The 16,173-nt window shown below is 42.0% G+C and overlaps 1 protein-coding gene and 2 long non-coding RNA genes across 4 annotated transcripts in view; 1 reads left to right on the top strand and 2 right to left on the bottom strand.

Annotated features, from left to right (window-relative positions):
- Positions 1-16,173, bottom strand: part of LOC307210810 — a 554,287-nt gene that overhangs the window by 63,448 nt on the left and 474,666 nt on the right. The gene's annotated exons all lie outside the window — the stretch shown is intronic.
- LOC307210793 lies at positions 6,032-9,494 on the bottom strand. Of its 2 annotated transcripts, XR_013836119.1 has the most exons (4): positions 9,201-9,494; positions 7,500-7,626; positions 6,946-7,051; positions 6,032-6,760 (listed from the first exon to the last, which is right to left on the bottom strand). It is a non-coding gene; the product is annotated as an uncharacterized lncRNA (long non-coding RNA). The 2 variants fall into 2 exon arrangements; XR_013836120.1 differs by lacking the exon at positions 9,201-9,494 and having other exon boundaries at positions 7,500-7,635.
- On the top strand, positions 9,490-14,846 carry HOXC10 (homeobox C10). The gene is made up of 2 exons (XM_079966820.1): positions 9,490-10,439; positions 13,810-14,846. Exons 1-2 carry the CDS (start codon positions 9,593-9,595, stop codon positions 14,085-14,087), a joined length of 1,125 nt encoding a protein of 374 aa, XP_079822946.1. The 5' UTR covers positions 9,490-9,592; the 3' UTR covers positions 14,088-14,846.

Here is a 16,173-nt window from a genome sequence, read left to right as displayed (position 1 = left end):
TTTTTCTCCCTTCTTCCTCCTGGTGCGTGTGTGTGGTGGTGCGGTTGTTCCCTGAAGAGTCTGGCGAATACGGATGTAGGGCCTATAACCTCCCTCTTCCTTGGATTAGACAGTCAAGGTCTACTGTAAATATGTCCTTGTCATGGGCGATTCTTTGGTTTGTGGTGCCCAGAGCACAGAAGGGTGTGGGAAGTGCCATGGAACCCAAGGTGGATCAGAGAAGGTCCGAAACAGCCCTTAGGAGTGGAGCCAAAACCACCCCACTCACACGCGGGGGATACGGAGGAAACAAAATGGCGCATCTTTCTGATGGGGGAGAAAGGCGCCCGCCTCTCTTTAATGGGCGACTTCTAAACTTTTCCAAGGTTAGGGAGAAACTTAAAACGTAGGTGCAATAAGGTGCACATCGCCAGGTCAGAAAGTCCAGTCAATACCCCGTGACTGCGGCCGTTGTCTGGACAAAGGGGGCGACTAGTCTAGACATTGTAATAAAGGCTGCAGCACTAAACAGCTTAATTTTTCCTTAATTACCACCGTCTGGCCATAGAAAAAGACTTCCGCAGTAAATAGTAAACAAATAAGGGTGTCTTTGCTTAGCTTTCTTCCAGTCCCCCCCCCTGCACACACACACACACACACACACGCTCTGACTCCTAACTTTCCCCCTCTCCTGTCCTCTCCGCCCCCCCCCATCCCACCTCCTTTTCCACGTCTTTGGCTGGGACTGCGACACAATGAAACTGGAGGCCTAGTTCAAAGTTTTCTCGAGCTAAAATGGAATGCCAGTTGTAAAATCCAAGTTTATAGACCATGTGGGACTTTACAAGGGTATTAAGCAGCAGTGCGAGGTAGGGATAACCCGTTAATGTTCTTCGGGGTCTTTCCTTTTTCTTTTGGAAGGGGACTATTTAGCTAGGGGAGTGAGGGGGTACCATTTAGGAGCAGGGGTGTCATTTTTTTTAGCCTTCTGCCTCCCTTCCCTCCCCAAAGTCGAGGCATCTAGCGGCAATATAGCCTAATAGCTAACTGTACTTTATACGCTAGCGTTATGTTGGTTGCATTGTGTTTGGGGGGGGGGGAGAGACGAAGAGATCCACAAGAACAACAACAAAAAAATGTGAATATATGATGTCTTTGAACTTCAATGGAGTCAAGTCCATCACCTTTAACCCTTTTGTAATAAACCGGAATCAGAAAGGCCTTCAGATTCTTTTTTCGTTTTTTTTTTTAAATGTTCCCGCCTACTGAGTTAAGAGTCCAGCAGCAGGCGGCGATACGTGGGTGTGGGTTTGTGGGTGTGGGATACACACACACACACATACACACACTCATATGACACCCATTTGAATATATATGGACTCACGCATTACAAATACCGATTTCGAACCAAGCCTGGTGTTTATGGTACTTAATATTTAACTCAGTTGCTCAGCGATTTAATATTGCTAGAATATTAGAATTCTCTCTCTCTCCCTCTCTCTCCCTCTCTCTCACACACACAAACACACACACCAGCACACATTCAAGCTTTATTATTGTTATAAACCTTTTGATATCTTAACGCATGGAAAGTTTTTATAACTTTGTTTGGCATAAAAGTTTTACAAGTGCCCCTCTCCTCTCTCCCTCTCTCTCCCCCCTCCTTCTTTTCCTCCTCCCTCTAAATTCCTAGCACGCATTTGGGGCTTTGCATAAGACAACTTTATTTCTCGCTCGGAAGGTCCATCAGGATAAGGTCCTCTCCCTCATAGGCTGGGGATCTCGGTGTAAAGCCACGTTAATGGCACACAGGCTAATTGCGAAGGACCTCTCGGTGTGACGTGCAAACACACAGCTAAGCGAACCTGTTTCCTGTCCCCCTGCCTGGAATCCCTCCTTAACGTATTGGAAGCTGCTAGGAGGTGACATTGTTGGGAGATATAGCTCAGAGTGAGGAAGGTGAGGGACGAGTTTTTTTAACTGGATTCTGGGCAAGACTTCTTCTGTTTTAAAATGTTAATTGGAGTGCAAGAAATAAGTTCTCCCGTTTTGTTATTGTTGCTGTTTGTTGTTTGTTTGCGAAGTGCAAGCTGGTCCCCCCACCACAACCATCAGTGGGCACTAGAGCTGGGGGAGATGGAGATGTGTGCGCGTCCGGGTGTATTTCTGCGTGTCCCTGGCGTGGTTTGTGCAGGCTACAGCTTGTATGTTGAACATGGCTGTTCACGGGCATGCAGACCCACGCACCTCTCGGCAAGTGGTCCCAGCAGCCCAGAGAACACTCCTCCTCCTCTGAGTTCTGGAGTTGAGAAACATAAACTTGACTGTGCAGCCTGCTCGCCGGTGGCATCATGTAAATAAAGCAATTCTGTTAAGCAACCCAGCAAAAGAGCCGCCAGACCAATCGCCCTGGGCAAAGCTTTCCACCACCACTGGAGGTCCGCAAAGAGTTTGGAATTTGGGGCTCGGAAAGTTGGCCTCAATGGACCCTGGAGAAGTCTGTGGAGGAGAGAAAAGGGGCAGTGGCTTTGGCAAGTAGACTTGAAGCTCCTATCGCCTTGAGCCGGTCTTCTTCGCCTGGTTGTGGATTCGGGGAGGGGGGTGACTTTCGCCGCTCTACTTGCAAGTAACTTCTGCAGGAGGGACCTCCGAGCCCCCGACGAAGAGAACCAGCCATGCCTGCGTGCCTGTAAATAAAATGCCCCCGCGACCCCCCATTTTGCTAGGGCGAGAGACTCTTGTGGGTCGTTAAGAGCAACCTCCCTCCCCTCCTCTCCAAAAGCATAATTGAATGTACGATTAATTTTGTCTCCTGCCTTTCTTTGCACATCTGATGGGCACAAAATTGGATAAAGGGGAGGTGGACTATGATAAGGCCTATTTTTTTTTTTTTTAATATGGATTTGTGTGTGACTGCATTGGGAAATGGCATTGATGGGAATAAAGCAAAAATAGCCCCCCCCCCATCCCTCCATACTTTCAATCCCCCCATTTAGATAATCCTTATATGAATCTGAAGTTTACTTTGAGAGCAAAATTGATCAGGCTTTCACATTATATCATGCACCATCATTCTTGTTATATACCGTATTTTTCACAAAAACCACCCTTAAAATGGCGTCTCATTAAGGCCTCGTTTATACTCTTTTAATAAAGTTGCGAACTGTACGGATGTTCAACATATGTTAGACCTAAGCGTCTCTGCTTTTGATAACCACCGAATTACAACATGAAACCACAAGAATGTGGCTTGCAGCCTCGGAAGACTTTCGAATCTCTGCTGCAGCGAATGAAAATTGATCACGCTGTTGATAGGAGCCGTACAAAAAAAATATGTATATGTATGTTTATTCTGGCGAAAAATAAAATAATAAAATGAACAATCAATGTTGTTTATGGACTGAAAGCAGAACAAAAAAAGACGCTTCTCTACGTGGTTAAAATTAAGTCGACAACATTTTAAAAGAGCCGATCTAAGCAATACATGTACAGACCCATCTGCAGCCATTCTTTTCAAACGTTTTTAATGTAAACCTTATGTCTCGGTTCAAACGATTGCTAAAATAATTGGATACCCTTGTGCCGATCGAGTTTTTTTTCACAGAAATTGCACCTTAAAAAATGAGCAGCGGCTGCGGCTGATATCAACATTACAACTAAGGATATGGTAGTGTGGGCGCTTGCATATATAACTAAACTCCCTGAAGCACTTATCGCTTCCTATTGAAAACACCTATGCTGAATTGTTAACTAATTGAATGAAATAGCATCCACACGTCGTGCCACAGATCTTTGGAACATAGCGACGCAGGATACAGACTTTGGGTGGACTTATAGCCGAGGTTTTATTTGAACCGACGGCTTCTCGCTTTGGAGAAAGGATTCCAACACCTGTATCACTATTAATAAATTTTAACACCGAGGGAAAAACTAGGGAAAAAATACATATTTCGAAATAATCGGGAAATGTGTTTTTGCACATCTTATCCGATAGCCTGCCCGGTTATATACTGCCATTGGAGGAAAGGCGGTTTCTCAGGTCTTTTGTCGTTTGTCTTAAAAACAGGTAATTAACTAACTCTGTGTATCCTTAAATTCTCTTTGCGCGCGTTTTTCTTTTTTCTTCCCCACTGAAAATATAACATTGTTCTCTTCCCTGGGAAAAATACTATTTCTTTTATTTGTATTTTTAAAATTTTCTTAGAAAAAGAGGTAGCAGCGGTGTAAAGGAGCACGTATTTTTGTAAACCATTGAACCACACTTTAACTCAACTCAGAAAATCCTTCGAAAATACCAGGCATAGTACGATGGTTTCTCTCCTAATAAACGCAGCTTCGAATGATATGACCCCCTTCAGCCTTCTCTGCTTCTTTGTCAACTTATCAAGCTAATTGCACGAAGTAGTTTGCAATAATAAAGTATTCATAAGCCAGATAGGTATAAAGATAGATATCCCCTCATCTATCAGGACCAGATCGCCACACCCCAAATTCAAAGCTTTTTTCATATCACCCTTCAAGCTGAAATTGGAACGGTATCAGGAAAAATCAGATGCTAACAAATAGTAGGCAATATGTTCACATTATTGCTTCTCTTCTCAGTGTGTGATTTTAGTTAAGAAGAGCCTGACGGATAAGGCCAGCGGCCCAGCGACTTTGATGTTCCCAATGCAATCTTTAACATTGCTTAAACTCCTTTTTTTTTTTGCATTCTGTGTGCATTGGGGGTATGTGTAACTGTATACACACACATAGAAAGAGAGAGGGAGAGGAGCAGCAACTTGAATACTGTCACTGGAGTGTGTGAACACCACGAAGTAACTCTGGACAACTTTGGTCTCCACCATGCAAAACAAAGAAAGGTGGCCAACCTCAGGCCGGTCTTTTGGTGACTGAAGATTCTATGTTGGAGGTAGAAATAACTTGAGCACTTTTCAATACCACCTCAAGGAACATAATATCATTCCATAATTCTTTGACTTAAGTTACTCCGAAAGAAGGAAGCAGTATAAGAGGGATTGTAAAGTTTGATAGATTTCTGGTGGTGATAGTTTACAGTTTCTAAGCCAACATCTAAAGGCGTGGGTTTTATTTTTGCATCACTGTTATTGTACTCTAGTGTACTTTGCCATAAATCAGAATTATTTCCTCCACAACACGGGGCATAATACCAGGCAGGGGGAAAAAATACAAATTTAAAGTAATCATTAAAGTGTTGCCACCAAATACTTCCTAGAAGCGAAAATGAATGCTCGCTATAAAAATGTTAAGGGGGGGAAGTTGGTTAAAAAATACAATGGACGTAAGAGACACTTTCCACGCATAACTCACGGTTAAATAATTAGAAGGAAAAGGGAACAGGTAAAATATTATGTGCAAGTTTGAGATGTGCTTTTACGTGAATTATTGGACACGTGCATCTTTTTTCTTCCTTGCTTGCTTTTTTTGGGGAGAAAAATTCTTTAGATTTTTATGGGAAATGTGGTGCTCTGGCAGCGCGCCTGTGCGCGCGCCTGTTTGTGTTTCCCACCCACCCCATAACCCCTCGCAGCCGCGTGCCCTCCGTCTCCAGCCCAGAGCAAAGCTCTAGGAAAGCAAAGGGAGACGGGTTTCAAGGCTCCTCACCCCCTCTTTTGGGTCAACTGAACTGTCTGCCTTTGGCATTCACAGAGAGAGCAATCAGACACCAAAGACAATAGCAGGACCGTCTGCAGTTTGCCTCATATGTCCAGACACTGGGAAGAAAGGAAGGAAGAAATCCCCTAATTTTTTTTTTTAACTCCTCTTTGACTTTTTAAAAAACCACTTCCTGGCTTTTACTCCCGCGAAATCATACCGAAGTAGCCACAAAGCAAGAGAATAAGGCACTGCCGAACCCCACTCCACATGTGAGCCAACTTAAAGTCCACATATGTATAATTTCTCCCACCCACCCCAATCTTTCTTACCCTCTTCCTCCCCCCCTCCATTCCTTTTTTTTAATAAGAGGCATTGCATATTTCATTTCCACCCTGATTTCCAAAGGAGTGTAAAAACCCAGAGCAGGCTGTTATAGGTCTTTATTCCACACACAGGCTTTCTCCTTTTTAAGTTTTAATAGCATTTGTTGGTATTTATTTTCTGCAATTAGACTAAAGCATTTTTCCCAACGGGGGTTCTACTTAGGCTGATGGATTTTATTTCTCTCCCCATTAATGACCCATGTTTATCATACTTCTAATTATTTTTAACTTTAAACAATATTCGGTCTCCTGGAGACATTCCCCAGCATTCCTTCAGCGCCAGATCCGCCAGATATCAAAAGACCTGGAATGATGTCAGGAAATATGCATTTCGCTGTTTGTGATGAAGCGGGTTCTCCTTCACGTCCCTCCATCTACTATGACCATCTCTCGCCCCTTCCCTCTGACTGTTGTTTTATTTTGGGTAAGACTTTGACCGTCAAAGCCCACAAGAGACGCCTGGAATTAAATAACTCTATGGCTTTACATTTTAAAAAATGACTTCCGAGACACCTACGCTCCTTAAAATACATATGTATGAATATGTCAATAATCCTCAGTGAAAACAATGATAGTCAAAACCACCAGCTTTTCTTACACGTATACACACATGTATATATATATTTGTGTGTGTGTGTGTATGTGTATACACACCCACCCACCCACAACATTTTATTTTATCTTCATCATCTTCACACATTTAAAACGCCCTCTATCTTGTCTTCAGAGATATGGGTACAACATCTCATCCACTGAAAATTCCTTGGCGGTATGTGAATCTGTGAAGAGGATAAAAATCAAATTATTTGACAGGTTTCACCACAGTGCGGTTTGTAATTTCCTCTTCCTGCTTCCTAGTATGCGTGTGTGAGAGAGAGGAAGGGAGAATATAACACACAGCAAGAATGCACAGCAGTAAATAAGGATATAAAAGACTTGGAAACACATTTTCATTTTCACTCACAGGGAAGGAAACGGGGTCAAATGTTGGTCTCTCCCCCCGCCACAAAATGCACATATGAAGAAGTGTAGGGCTTCAGAGCCTAAAAATATTGAGTCAGCCACATGATCTGCAAAAAAATAAAGAAGGAAAGGGTGGGGGAGGGGTGGGTGGGGGTGGAGAGAGAGAACGGGGAAAAAGCCATATAATGCCAAACTGCATTGGTCTTTAATTTCATCACCTATAAATGAGGAAGTATTGGTTCCCATGCTAAAGTTTTATTCTTTGCTTATAAATATTATGTGGAATTTTCGTTGGATATCATAAAACTGAACGATTTCTATCAAACTGTTTTAAAAAGACCTATGCAGATAACACAAATAGAGGCTATAAAGTCTCAAATAGCTTTCCAGAGGAAGCAAACGGCGTTTAAAGTGCAGGAAAAAAGCTCTTAGCGTGGCTGTATTTCGGGGTGGAGGTGGATGTGGGGCGGTCGGGGGTGGGGGTGGGGGGTGGTTGAGACAAATAGAATGATGCGGTTTAAGACTTCCTTGGCCTAAGATATTAAAACTTCTCACCCTTGAAGATGTGGAGGGGGCTGGTTTTGAAGGTGGGGGCCAGCAGGCTGCAAGCCCTTCCGAAGCAACAGCCGAGTGGAATTGTAAAACAGTTGTTGCAGAAAACATTGTCGTCAAGGTCTGATGGCTTTAGGCATTTAAAACAAAAACACCAAAATATACGTTACTGAAATTGGTCAAGTTCCTCACTTCTCTCCACATACCCCACACCCTACCAAACTTTCTGGCTCAATTTTCCTCACCGTTTTCCGCTTCTATCTGAAAAGGCTTCCCTCCCACTCCTTGAGAATGACTATGAACTCTTTAAAAGGTTTCAGATCCGTCGTAATGATCTTGAGATTCCAGCCGTTTAGCTAATTCTGTTCCCAGCTGCCATTATAAGTATTGCTGGTATTAATATTCTCATTGTCTAGTACTATTCCTCTCTTTTTCATGGATTTAGCCACAAAGTGTCAGATTCCTTTTTTAAAAAAAACAACAACCAACAACCACCCAAAACTATAGACATCATTGTCAAAGCGGGATTCTAACAGTGTAGTCAATTTGATATACACTAAATAATAATTTGGCTTAATTGCTAGCCTGTTTAGAAAACGTCTAATAAAGGAAACAGCACAATGAAAGCACCTCGTTCAACATATCTTTATATCTGTAATACCAGTTATTATTCTGAGATCGTTAAATTAAAAGAGAGAGAGAAAGCGAGAAGGAGAAGGGAGACTGGATCATAAAGACTGAACTGGAGACTGGAGTAGGGAAATTAAGAAGAAATAAACACACATAGATATTTGCTTGGAGTTTAATCAATGAAAATAAGATCAAATAAAAAACCGTGTTTGATCGGACAACCTTTCTGCTGAATAAAGCACCCCTAAAATACCCAATAATTTAAAATTTCATTCTATTTAATTGTCGTAATTTCCTGAAGAGGGGTGGGGAATGTACAGACTTGCACCCTAAGAGTAGAGGATACTTCTGTGATATCTCCCATTGAGATATTTATTTTGATGCAATTTTGGGAAGTTTATTAACAAACCTGTGCAGAGCTTCTGCGTCAGTGAAAGCAGAAATGATGAAAGTTTGCGGGTTTGGGGGTTGTTAGAAAGGAGAAGAACGTTTCATTCAGTATTTGCAGGGGAAATATTTTTACAAAAGTACTCCAGAGAGAAACCAACGGAGAGAACAATTTTATAACAGACTAGAAAGAACGATTCGCATGAAACAAAATCTAAAATGTCGCCATTTCAGTTATTAAGCTGGTTCCTCACGCAAAAAACACCTGAACTTAATATAAAGTGACCCTAACGACACTGCTTCAAATTTCTCAAGGTGCTTTGACCTACGTCTTTAGGGAATTGCATTCAATATAGCGAGGTTTGTTTGCTTGTTTTCCAAATCAAAATGAATCTACCAAAGTAGTTCTGAAACAAGAAAAAAAATATGTCTGAAGGAACAGTTTTCATGCATTTCAAGTTTAGCTATTGGGGTGGGGAACGGGGGGAAGAAAGAGGGAGAGAACGAAAAAGAAAGAGAAATTCGATATAAGGAGAAGGGATGGCAGGGGAGTTCTTTTGGGGTTTGGGGTTGATTAATTATTTGCCCACAAGAAATTAGACTTATCTTAAGGGGGTTAGGCGAGAAAAAAGAAAGGGTAAGAATGAAAGAAAAGAGAGGGAGATGAAGGTGGATTTTTTTGCTGACCTTTTAATTTGAATTTGACTTTGCTTCTATTTACGCGTTCGCTTCCTTTATTTCCCCCCCACTCTGCTGTAGACACGCGTTCGTTCATTGGTAAACAAACTGGAGGAAAAGGGGGTCTCTCTCCTTTGTTCAACGTGAAGGTCCTGGGTTCTCTACCCTTCAGAAACTGATAGATGTCGCTGTTGCTCCACGCTGGTTTTCTCCTCTCTCAACAACTTGACCCCGGTGACGTCACCGGCGTCTGAATCATCAAGGCCATTTTCAATCCTCATTGGCCTGACAGTCACGTGGTTGGGACCAATGCGTGGATAATTATGGTGCTGATATTTTTCCCTAAAAAAAAGATGTCAGCCCCTGGCTGTAGTATTCCTCTTTAAAATCCCTCTCTGAAAATGTCATGTCCCAACAATGTGACTTCTAACTCGTTTTTGATGGACTCGTTAGCCGGTACCTGCAGAGGGGAGAATTATTCCTCTAACCAAGGAATGTATATGCAATCTGGGAACGACTTCAACTGTGGGATGATGAGGAACTGTGGAATTATCCCGTCTCTTTCCAAAAGAGACGAGGTGAATAACGCCAGCCTGTCTCTCAACACCTATCCATCTTACCTTTCTCAGCTAGACACCTGGTGTGACCCCAAAAATACTTACCGAATCGAGCAACCTGTTGCGAGACAACTCCCCTCCTGCTCTTTCCCAACCAATGTCAAGGAAGAAAATGCTTGCTGCATGTACAATGCTGACAAAAGAGCAAAAAACGCCACTGAGGCGACCCTCTACCCCAATCAGATGCCTGAACCTTGCCTAAATGACCATGAAGTCCCCGTGCCCAGCTACTACCGAGCCAGCCAAGGTTATTCCTCCATGGAAAAGGCGTCAAACTGCAGCAACCCAAGCGAGTTTGAGGCAAGTTTTGAACCCAGGGCGAGCCTCAGCCAAAGGAGTGAGCATCTTGAACAACCACCACAACCACCACCTCCACCACCACCACCTCCACCACCACCACCTCAGCAACCACAGCAGCAGCAGCAGCCGCCACCGCCACCACTGTCCCAACCAGGAGCTAAAGTCAGCTTCCCTGACAACGCAAAGTCTGATAACCCTCAGAACACGTCCGCCAACGAAATTAAAACAGAAAAAAGTCTCCCCGCTGCCAAAATCAGTTCGTCGGAAACTGAGAAGGACATGAATAAATGCACAGACACCAGCACTGACAATTCTGACAACGAAGCAAAAGGTAAGGGGACTCTTCTGCACCTTAGGCAACAGACTTTAAAATTACAATATTTATCGTGAAAGTTGTTAGTTCTATTATTATTGTTGTTGTTGTTGTTGTTATTATTATTAAGAAAGCAATGACCCTGGCATTGTGGTTCATTAGATGCATTAACTTTTCTCTCTGCCCTTTTTAATGCAGTCGTTTCTAAACAGCTTACGCTTTCTGCTCACTTTCCTAAATAAAAGTAGTATAACAACAACAACAACAACAATCGAAATAAACGGAGTTGAAAATGAAGCATTTAAATGAGTGCAAATGCAAAAATGCATTAGAAGTCCATGTTGCTGTGTGTGTGTTTGTGTGTGTGTTTTCTTCCTTTCTTTGGAGAGGATTGTGTTTTTTTGGGGTGGTATGTACTCAGGGTGAAGTTGCGAGCAACGTCGTGGTTTTTATATTTGCTAAGTTACTAAGTCTGTGGCAGGGAGGTTGTGAAATAATCTTAATATGGACGAATGCCTTTTTGGGCTTGCAGGCAATTCTACCAAGGCTATTTCCGCTAGAAATGTGTATGTGTTTTCCCCTCCTTTTCTTTTCTTCGTGGTTGATGCTTCTGGTTCTTCCATCGTTTTTCTTTCCTCTTTCCCCCTGGGTAACAATTTGCTATCTCTTTCTCTTTACTTGCGAAGTATGGGTTGCTTGTTAAAGGTGCGGCGGGGGTGGGTGGGGGGAGGGAGGGAGAGAGAGAGATGGGCAGTAGAGATGGTTTGCCAAACACTTCAGAGTGGACTTGATTGTTGAGTTTCATTATCATTGCTGCATTCCTCATTGATAACCGCGGTTCCCGGCATCTAGAGTCTTGTTTGTGCAGAAAACAACTTCCCCACCTCATCCCCAGCGTTTACGTGCGTGGAGCATCTGTTTCAAGTTTAGGTATTCTAGGAAAATGAGCCTTCCAGTTATGATGAGGTGTGTTACATTGGTGGTGGTTTGTGCGTTTAAAATAAACAATCCTGAAGGCGAAGATCTGCCTGGCTTTTATTAGATCCATTTGGAAAAGAGGGGATCTAAGTATTTATTTAAGGAGAAAGAAAGATGAAAGAAAGAGGGGCCACATAAACGTCTTCTGTTGTAAAAAGGGAATGAAATGTGTGTAGACCAAAAATGCAACTGGGAGCGGTTTCAGATAAGAACAACGCCTTTTATGAGTTTGGCTTTGCTGTGCGGATTCAAATCCTCTCAGAGCTTAAGCATTGGGGAATATGCTTAGAAAACAAGCAGAAGAGAGATGTATTATCGGGTTATATGTAGCCCCGTGTAAGCACGTGCATACGACACATACATGGATACCTGTGGTATATACATATGTATGTACGTATGTATGCCTTCATCAATACATATGCATACGCACATTGCCTGCTTGGGTACCACAAAAGGAAGCAGGCTTTCCATTCCTTCTTGTTTCTCTCACCTGATATAGTATTTCATATATATATATATATATATATATATATATATATATATATATGCACCCCCACGTTCCTTTTCGGGGCGCCGAGGAATGAATTATTTTAATCCGCCAGTTCAACTGCCTTAGTGAAGAGAGAGAAAAATTGCAAAGTCAAGGTTATGGGGGGTGGAAATCGCTAAAGGTATCAGCCAAAGGTGTTTTCTTTGCTACAAAAGTCCTATATTTTCGTCTAAGTCAAATTAGCAGAAATAAATAAACATGACTGGCGTTTTGATTTGGAATGAGAGAAGCGTTAGAATAAAACATTTTTCCTTTCATGATGATTTGTCTGCGAAATGTCTCGCCTAGATTTTCAAACTTCCCTTTCCTATTTTTTTTCCCCCGGCGGGAAGGAACGAATGATTTGCCATTGAATACAATATTTCATACTGTGCCATTTAGATATGGATATTACTATTATTACTACTACTACTATTATTATTTTAAAAGTCTTCACCCTTTCTTTTGTTGGAAATGGTCTCTTAATTTCCGCTTATGTTTCATCAGTCCTGCCCAAGCCGGGATTTGGAAATGTGAGTTGTAGAGCTTAGAAAAATGGAAAGCTTTCGAAGGAATTTACAGGGTTCAATGGCAGTGGTGGTGAATGTGTGAGATGCATTGCAATGCAACCACAACATGGGTTTGCTTCTTCGAGTTGTTGTTTTTTTGGGGGAAAGGTTATTTGTCTTTCAAGGTTCTGACCAGAATTCCAAGTAAGTGATTGTGTGAATCTGGCACACACGCAAATGAAGAAATGGGAAAAAATTAGACCCGTAGGCTGCTATAATTGCAAAACACCTCCCCTCCATTTACACACTCACACCTTGGATAAATGTTAGAGTGTTACTACTGCCAACATTCCAGCATATCCAAATTCAAATCCGAGGTGTTTATGTATGTGTATGCGCGTCTGAAGTGTGTTGCAATGGCTGCCTCTATGGAAATTGTATGTGCCTGCATGAGGGTTACTAAGAGAACGTCACTACAGTATTTTGGGGTGGAAAACAAACAAGTGTAGGTTTCGTTTTTGTTTTAAGTGTGGAAAGTTATTCTTTGCCAATAACAAAATGATGCATTTCACAGAGCCTTAACGTCCAAGAAAAATCGAGTGTAGTCCATTGGTGGGTAGGGCGAGGGCACAAAACACCCACAGCCAGTTAAACAAACGCACAAACAGAAAATTCTCCCCGTAATGTAATTTTCAGAATGGTGTTTTGTGTTTTGCCTCGTTTTAAATATAAGCTGGTCCATTTCGAGTCAAGGGCTGAGCTTGCGTGGTGTTGTGGCATAAACGCTACAGCTTGCTCGAGCAATTATTAAAGTGCTACTGTTGATTTTCAAAATAGAAAAGAAAAGAAAAAAGAGGCGGGGGGTTGAGCCTTGATGGCGTGCTCAAGGTGCAGAATAATTTCACAAAATTATATCCTGTTGACATGTTTGACACGTGGAAAAACTCTACACCCGAGAAGAGTGCAAACAGCCTCAACGCCATTTGTGCATCACTAAGGGTACCCCTTAAGTGAACTATGCATAGTTTTTCAAACCATAAGTTAAGATCTGGCGTTGTGTAAGTTAAGATCTGGTGTTATGCATCTGACGCCCAGGTGAATAATGTGAATGGGAGGCTTAATCCACTGCTTTTTGAGAGACATTCTGTTAGCTTGAAGCGATGGTTTAATTAGAATGCTAACGTGTGTAAATAATAAACAAGGGAGAGGGAGACATTTATTTGAGTATAGTATAGAGATTATTGTATTACTAAAAGAAGATGCTCTTTTTGTTATTGTTTTTTCTACAATAATAATAATAATTCAGTTTTAAGCCTAGGACTCTCTCTTTGCTATTCCACAGATACTTATTTAATAATATTATTTTTAACAGAGGATATAAAGGCAGAAAACACTACGGGAAATTGGCTGACAGCAAAGAGCGGAAGAAAGAAAAGATGTCCTTACACTAAACACCAGACGTTGGAACTGGAGAAAGAATTCTTATTCAATATGTACTTGACCCGTGAGCGCCGCCTGGAGATTAGCAAGAGTATTAATCTAACAGACAGACAAGTCAAAATCTGGTTTCAGAACCGCAGGATGAAACTCAAGAAAATGAACAGAGAGAATCGAATTCGCGAACTGACTTCCAATTTTAATTTCACTTGAAAGTGTTCAATAAAGGGAAGGGACAGGGGTGGGAGTCATTACAAATCTTGTGCAGTATTCTTTTTTAATTTTTTCCCCTGGGTATAAATGCAATGCGTATGGGAGGGAGGGGGAGAAAGAGAGAGAGAGAGATAATAATAATAATAATAATCAAGACCTCAGGCTAGTGTGCAGTTCTATGATTTGGGTATTTACAGTTTGTAGAGCGAAGGCGCATCCATCGGTATAAGCATGAGAATATATATATATTGCATCAATGTTTCTATGTAAAATAAAGAGTAAGGCGGTTGCTTTAAAAAAACAGCTTCTAAGATGTTTAAGTTATTCACGAGCAGCACAAAGGGAAGGAAAGGGGAAAACACTGAAGGACCTATTTCTATTGCCTTTTTATGTTTAGGGGACTAGGTGCGTCTGAAAGTTTGCTTTTCATATCCTAGGTGTAGCCTGCCTATTGTATAATAAAGATAATGGCTAAAATGAATTGCATTATGTGTCTGTACATGGAAGTGGCAGTGAGAACATGCTCACATTGTGTAGTAATGCAGTCTCCTTCCAATGAGGTGGTACTATCGACCATTATATTTAAGAAAAGAAAATAATAAAGCAGTATTGATATCTTATAATGGGGGGACGGGGACGACGTCTGGGGTTTTTCCTTTTGTGACTGTTATTTAAATATATTCTGTATGTGGTATCCTTTGCATGTATCTTCCTTTATGGAGCCAAATAAATTTCTTAGAACCGTGTACAACTGGGTATTTTTCAAAGTGACCCCCCCCCAGCACCAAAAGAAGCAGCCCGCTCCCCCCCCTCTTCTATTTCTCTATGTAGAGTATTTTTTTCCCCAGGACTCATCCTTTTAAGGCTTTCAGGAGAGTATCCTAGCGGGTTTAATATAAGTGAGAGACCATAACGTTGATTTAAATATTATCCAGGTGACCACAATAAGTCAAGGTCATAAAACAGTAATGTCAGGACAGTCTTGGTAAGCGCTGGAGGTGGATTTTATGATCTGCAAATATAATGTGCTGCAGCAGTAAAAGATGCATTTAAAGGTGACTGTGGAGGAGGGAAGCAAGTCAGAAGCAGAGCAGCATTCTTGGGATGCAGACTCCTCATGGCTTTGGGTCTTTTTCTTCTTTTTTTCTTTTTTTCTTTTTAAAGGAAAAGCACGCTCCTTTTGCCTCCTCTGGAAGAGATCCCTCTATTTAAAAAAAAAGGAAAAAAAAGGAATACACTTTATTTTTATTAAAGCAAAACAAAACACCAGCCTCTCCACAGAACATCACCAACAACAAACACCGAGAATGGGATGTCACGGTGGAAGGACGTGCAAAGGTAAGACAGACGATTTCTTGGCTAAGATGCATGTCTGAGGTGCAAGTGGTACTGTGCTTCTGTATGTATACCCAAGGCAAAGGCGGAATGGATGTGAACTCCACTTTGAAGCGACTGAGCTTTTGCACGGATGGGGCGTTCGGTTGGGTTTCTTCGGAGTTGTCTTTTCGGTTCGAGTTTTCCTTATTCCTGCGTGACAGCTCATTTCAGAGCAGAATTTGCATGGCTTGAGGAACGGTGGTGCCTAGATTTCCATTTTGATCCTCACAATCACCAACACCCTACCCCACCCTCCCCACCGCCTCTCTCTTTCTTTTTTAAAACTTACTGGTGATGAAGTCGGGCTCTTGCTAAGAGGTAGACAGCATAGAGTCTGAGGTCTTCGGTTGGTTTGTTTATATGGTGGCGGAACTATGGCTATTCTGAGCATGTTTCATTTGCGGGTATTCACTTTAACATGCCTTTGGATTTCAGAATTTGGCTGGCATGGGCTTCTAAAGGCAGTGGAAGACTGAAACATTTGGTGGTATTTCGGAATGTTGTACACACACACACGCACGCATACTTCCACCCCCCCTTTCCTTTGTGGATTTTCTCTTCCCGCCCCCCCCCTTTCCCCGTTCCTTGGGAAAAGCTGCAATAGCAGTTACATATGCAATTGAAAATGGATAATGTCAGAACAGAGCCACTTTGCCAGTGAAGGATAGCGGAGTGTGCTATAATTCAGGATTTTCAAGCACCTCAGTTA

This window comes from Podarcis cretensis, assembly GCF_951804945.1.
Source record: "Podarcis cretensis genome assembly, chromosome: 2".
NCBI classification, from domain to species: Eukaryota; Metazoa; Chordata; class Lepidosauria; order Squamata; family Lacertidae; genus Podarcis; species Podarcis cretensis.
This window is presented reverse-complemented; position numbering and strand designations above follow the sequence as displayed.

Excerpts from the sequence above, each read along its gene's own strand:
- HOXC10 (XM_079966820.1), top strand. The coding sequence starts at position 9,593 with ATGTCATGTCCCAACAATGTGACTTCTAACTCGTTTTTGATGGACTCG. Across the intron at positions 10,440-13,809 it reads TTCTGACAACGAAGCAAAAG|AGGATATAAAGGCAGAAAAC; the intron begins GTAAGGGGACTC and ends TATTTTTAACAG.